The sequence below is a fragment of the Otolemur garnettii genome, unplaced genomic scaffold, assembly GCF_000181295.1.
Source record: "Otolemur garnettii isolate 467f Iridium unplaced genomic scaffold, OtoGar3 scaffold00113, whole genome shotgun sequence".
Lineage (NCBI taxonomy): Eukaryota > Metazoa > Chordata > Mammalia > Primates > Galagidae > Otolemur > Otolemur garnettii.
In genome coordinates, this window is record NW_003852508.1 from 4,748,943 (window position 1) to 4,754,653 (window position 5,711).

General features: G+C 35.5%; 1 protein-coding gene across 1 annotated transcript in view; it reads left to right on the forward strand.

The window, feature by feature from the left end:
• Nucleotides 1-5,711, forward strand: part of CUNH8orf34 (chromosome unknown C8orf34 homolog) — a 368,384-nt gene that overhangs the window by 351,195 nt on the left and 11,478 nt on the right. The window contains 1 exon segment of the mRNA XM_003797270.1: nt 4,988-5,035. Coding sequence (XP_003797318.1) covers nt 4,988-5,035 — 48 coding nt within the window.

Genomic DNA, 5,711 nt, shown 5'->3' on the forward strand with positions numbered 1-5,711 from the left:
TCTTGTGCTTTTTCTTCTTATATCCCTTCTATTTTAGTCTTCATTTCTGAAATTTCTAAAAACTTCTGATTTTCTTCTCAGCTCTATGTGTATCTCTTTCTAATTTTCAAATGAAAAATTTTGAATATTTTTATTTATCAAAATTAGTTATAAAAATAATGGTCCACAGCACTACATTTCAAAAAATAGTAAATATGTACATATTAATATACATTTTTATAGTTCAAGATAAGAATTATAATCAGGCCAGGCTCATGACTTTAATCCTAGCACTCTGGGAGGCTGAGGCAGGTAGATCATGTGAGCTCAGGAGGTTGAGATCAGCCTGAGCAAGAGCCAGACCCCATCTCTACTAAGCATAGAAAAAAAACTAGACAGGCACTGTGGTGAGCATCAGTAATCTCAACTCTCTGGAGGTTGAGTCAAGAGGATCACATGAGCCCAAGTATTTGAGGTTGCTGTGAGCAATGATGCCACAACACTCTATCCAGGGTGACAGAGTGAGGCTCTGTCTCCAAAAAAAAATTAAAAAAATTATAATCAATAATTACTGACAAATTATAAGTAATTAGCAATTTATTCACTAGATTTATTATACATCCAGTAGCAATATCTGTTCACCTATTTTAAGAGCAACATAGTGATTTTATCTTACTTATAAAACTTTATGATTCATATAAGTTCAGTGTACATCCAGAGCCAACTAAGATTTTATAATTTGTTTTCATTCATTCATTCATTCATTGCTCAAACTTTTAAAATACATATTTCCAGACCCTGTTCCAGGACTTGGGAAGCAAAAGTTAATAAAAACAACTTTGTCCCCAAACAGATACAAGTAAGTAGGAAAGATAGGCTAAATATTCAGTAATTAAGATAGAGTGATAAGTGCTTTGAGAAAGATGTGTCGTGTCAAGGGAGCACATAAATATTTTAGTGAGGGAGCCAGAGTTGCCTTCCTGACTTGAAAGACAGGGTGGAGGTGCAGGGGACATGTTCCCAAGAAGCCAGGGCAGAAGTCTCTCAAATTCATAGCCCTGTACGTAATTTGGCAAAGCAGGAGGCAGGAAAACCAATAAGTGAGTAGGTCAGTGGAGATACATATATTTGCCCAATAATAATAATAATAATACTGCACTTTCTGGGTGCCTCATTCTTTTGCATTTTTAATACTCCTTCTACATCATTATCTTATGTAAAACATAATCCAGTTGTTCTACTGTCCATACTTCATAGGTGAGGAAATTCAGGTTTGGAAGAAACAATGTGACTCTTCAAGATCTCATGGTTGATCATTTGCTGTGTTGGCATATCATTTGGAAAGAATGAATGTATGCTATGTCTTGTACATGACAATATTAATGAAATTAACCATTAACATAATAGAGTGATCAACACATAGCAGAGAAGATGCCTGGCTGGTACAATGACTGGTTCAATGTTCAGTGGATATTTCTAAGTCAATTCACTAATACTATCTACATCAGTCATTCTCTAAGTCATTAACACAGTCATTCATTTCTACAGCCAGATCCTTCCTATCCTATCTCTTCCACTGCTAAAAGCCACTCTTCTAAGGATTAAGCTTTAAAATAATTTCCTCAAGCATTATTCCATCATCTTTATCACATGTATATAGGGGCAAATGCAGTTCTCAGCACATCAGGGTTCTCAATACATTGCTTGTTAAATAAGCAAAAGGCTTGGTGCTTTTTCTTCTCATTTTTTCCCATAGTTCCTTGGTCTGTATGTGTCAAGTAACTTTTTCTCTGCAGTCTAATCTCTTGTTTACCTGTTTTCTCCAGGTAAACGTTTTATAGGAAGGATTGGTTCTTATCCAACTTTTTGTCCTAGCACCTAGCACAGTCTGTGGCACAAATAGGTGCTTAATAAATACTTGTGGAATAAATGATAGATGAAGTTTTATGAGTCCCTTTGGATTCCCTTTGTATCAAGTTTCTATCCTTCCATGGGTTCTAAACATATCAGGTAGGATTATTGTTTAGTTTCATTGGAAAAAGGTTGGAAGAAAGATCGTTCTGGTAGAGTTACCATGAAAATTTTTTTTAAAGGAAATTAATAGCAAAGTTCTTAAATATATAATGTTTGTAAATAAATGTGCCCTACATGCAGCCTGGTTGCATTTCATCTCAGGATTAGTAAAAGACAGGAAATATTTATGGATTGAAACAGGAAAAGCATGGTATAGTGAAAAGTGGCAATATATCAGGAAGAATGTGGTCTGTCCTACCTCTTTCTCTGGGATAGTCCATCTCACTGAGAATGTTTCCCTAACTATAAAATAAGCAGGGGAACACAAAAGCCTTCATCTCTAATAGCTGTGATCCCATGTCGCATGTTAAGCAGTAATTACATCAGTCTCTTTTTCGCCTTTCCTTCTCTGAGTTTGTAATATATTTTCTAACTCAAATTTAAAACATTTTTATCTCAACTGTGATTATATTAAGAACTTATGATAAGTGAAAACACATTTCAGGAAATAGCTTTTTTACTTTTTTTTAAGGTCTAATTTCCATGTATTCTGTCTTTTTCCTCCTTCACATGCTCCTGTCTGCTTCCCTTGCAACCCCTTTTCATTCTTTGTTTTTCAAGGGAAATTGTGTTTGGGCACTTTTGATTCATGCTAAGGTAATTACTAAAATATCATGTGGTTAAAATGACTTGACATTTAAAATGCCAATTCTTTAAAATTAAGAAAAGGATGACTGAAATTGATATCTTTGTACCTTGAAAGATATTTTATTTTGTTAGCACCCCCACTGGGAGGAGGAGGGAAAGTCAGCATTTCAGTGTTCCCCTGTTGGAAGTAGGAAAGTTGAGGTAGACGTATTACATCCTGTCTCTTCCGACCCTAACAATCAGAGGTCTTAATGTCTCATTCTTTGAGTTGTCCATTTGGCCTTGTATCACATTTGTAATCACCTCAGCAAAGTGTTAGTTTACTCTGTATTTTCCTCCTAGGGTCTTTTTCTCTATGCTTCACCAGAAAGTAATTTTTATTTGGGGCCACCATATCAGTAATTTTTGAGTGACAGTTGCAGCCAAACTCAGGTCTTACATATGGTCTTTGAAACAAAAGCGTGAGTTTCTCTTTTTTCTGTGGTGCAGATATTGAAAACACCTGGCACTACGGAAAGACGTGAAGCTGTCAAGAAGCCCGCTTTATTTAAATTTGATTGTCAAGAAAACCCTCAGTCATCACCAGGTCTTAGCAGAAGACTCCAAGTGTCCAGACAAATTGGGAAAACCCATTGCTCTCCAGCTCTAAGGAAACAAATTGCCCTCGTCACTAGGGTTCTAGGGTCTTCTCTCTTGCATGTCATGCTTATCCCGCAAATGTTCAGAGGCTAGCCAGCCAGGGCCCCCATGCTGGCTGCTCCAAAAAGGACATCTATAACTCCAAGCAGTTTGCCACCTTGTTTTCTCACTCCTGGCAACGCAGGCAAAGGGTAAGGGATTATTAGCACAGAAAGGACTAGTTCAGTCACATGGAAAAGCCATGGAAGAACCAGTAACACTCTTAGGTTAGTTATCCAAATGAGGGGGGAAAGAGTGTAGCAAATTCAACTCAAAAAGATAGTTTGTTTGAAGTACGTTTCCACCTCTCTCTGTGCACTTTGACTTAAATTCCTCACAGTTTAGGGGATTTCTGTGGGTTTTATTTTTCTAAATAGTTTACTCTTTGGTTTAAGTAAATAGAACTATCTGATCTCTTTCACCAATTTATCCATTGAAAATCTTGGAGCCATTTAGAAATACAACGTATTAATTTTTCACTGGAAACCATGATCTGGGAAGAAATATTATCATCTCTGTGGTTTGACCTGTGATTTCTGGGCTTTTAGGAGTATTAGTATTTTATTCCTAGCTTAATTTTTGTTTTGACAAGAGCATACTTCCTCTTCAGCTTCTCCAAGTGTTTTAAAGTTTGTCGCAAGTTTTTAAAAATAATAAAAAATTTTTATTGCAAGCTTTTTTTAAAAAAGATGAATTTATGTATTAGATTTTTTTAAATTTCAGTAATGTAAAGGAACATCAGACTAGAATCCATTCTGAGCAATGATTTTCCTAGCTGACTGACTTTAGGGATTTGAGGTCAATCTTTCTGGCTTCAATGTCTCTAAGTATCAAATTGGCCTAAGGACGTCTTTTCCTCAAGGAGATATTATATGTAAGGGTACTTGAATGGTTAGAAAATATTCTGTAGAAACAAATGTAAGCTTTATGTACATGTATTAAGTTATCTCTTAAACACATATGGTATCTTAGAATTTATCACTTCATGGTATTCTGAATTTATTTCCAAATATCTGTAGTCTGTAGTCATAGAGTTTAAAAATGTAACTTATCCAAATTGACAAGTTGTTTGGTAATTTTGGCCAACAATGCTTAGAGGAGTTAGGGATATATATTAAACTTAGAGTTTTAGATTTCAATCATTTAAATCTCAGTTAATAATAGTACTTAATGAACTTCTAGTACATGCACAAATAATGGAGAATTAAGGTAAGAAAGATTAGATATAAAGAGGGAATATAAAGGTTATTGGTCTGTTCTCTTTCCCCAGGATTGTTTAAGTCCCTGTGTTAAATCTTCACACCAATGTATAGAATACAGAATTTATGATTTGTTTTCTTAACCTAATTTTAAGAGTTTGTTTATAAAACTATGACAGAAAATTTTATACAATTTGTTTAACATTTTGTCCTAAGATTTGGTCAGCTACTCTAGCTGGTTATTTGTTTACACGAACTAAAATCCACTTAAAAGCTATCTTATTGTCTTGAAAAAATTATCATTTCCTTAAACAAGTAAGAATTTGCAAAGTGGCGGATCCCATAGCTGAGACGATGGAGGATAGTAAAGATTTGGTGTTGCTTTCAGATCTCACTGCTTTTCATCATCCTTTCATCCCTTTTCTCCCCCTCTCCTGGATTTTTCAACCTCTCTTCCTTTTTACTTCTAGGGAGAAGGCTCTAGTGAAGGACACGCATTGAAGACCTACATGGAAGAAGTGAGTTTTAAGATGGCCTTATAACACTCACTCAGGCTTTCTCCATCCACCTGTAGGGTTTTTAGTCTGCATATGTTCAATGGGGATGTCCATAAAACCAAGATAATAAATGATATGTTATCAAAATAGTTTTTGCTTTCCACTTGTAGAAAGATACTGTGTGTGAGTTCAGTCACCCTGAACATGAAGGTAAAACTAACTACATAAAGCTAGTGCTCTCTTATATTTTCATCCACAGACATTAGTTGATATCCTACTAAACGAGGATCATGTGTTTTGTATTGGGCATGCACAGAAAAGACATGATCATTGTTCTCATTGGGTGACAAATGCTCTTTAGGTTGTTATTCGTGTAAATCCTTCCACAAAGTGCCATCCTGGCAATTAAAATGTATGGTAGATTTCCCTTCAAAACTTCTTTAGACTTTTGGATTCATTTCTGGAGATATACAAGGGTGTTCTGTGTCATAGAACTTGTGACTGACTGCAAACTATTTGGGAACTCTCAGATACACAGGTGGAAGTGACCATGAAACTCTCAGTTTGAAGCCAAACTATAATGGCTGCTAAATTAACTACCTAAATCTCATGCAGGTGAAAGGAACTGGTGCAGGAGATATCATAGCAGCACAAAATATCTGGTTTGATTATTACTTCTCAACAGAACAGAATCCAT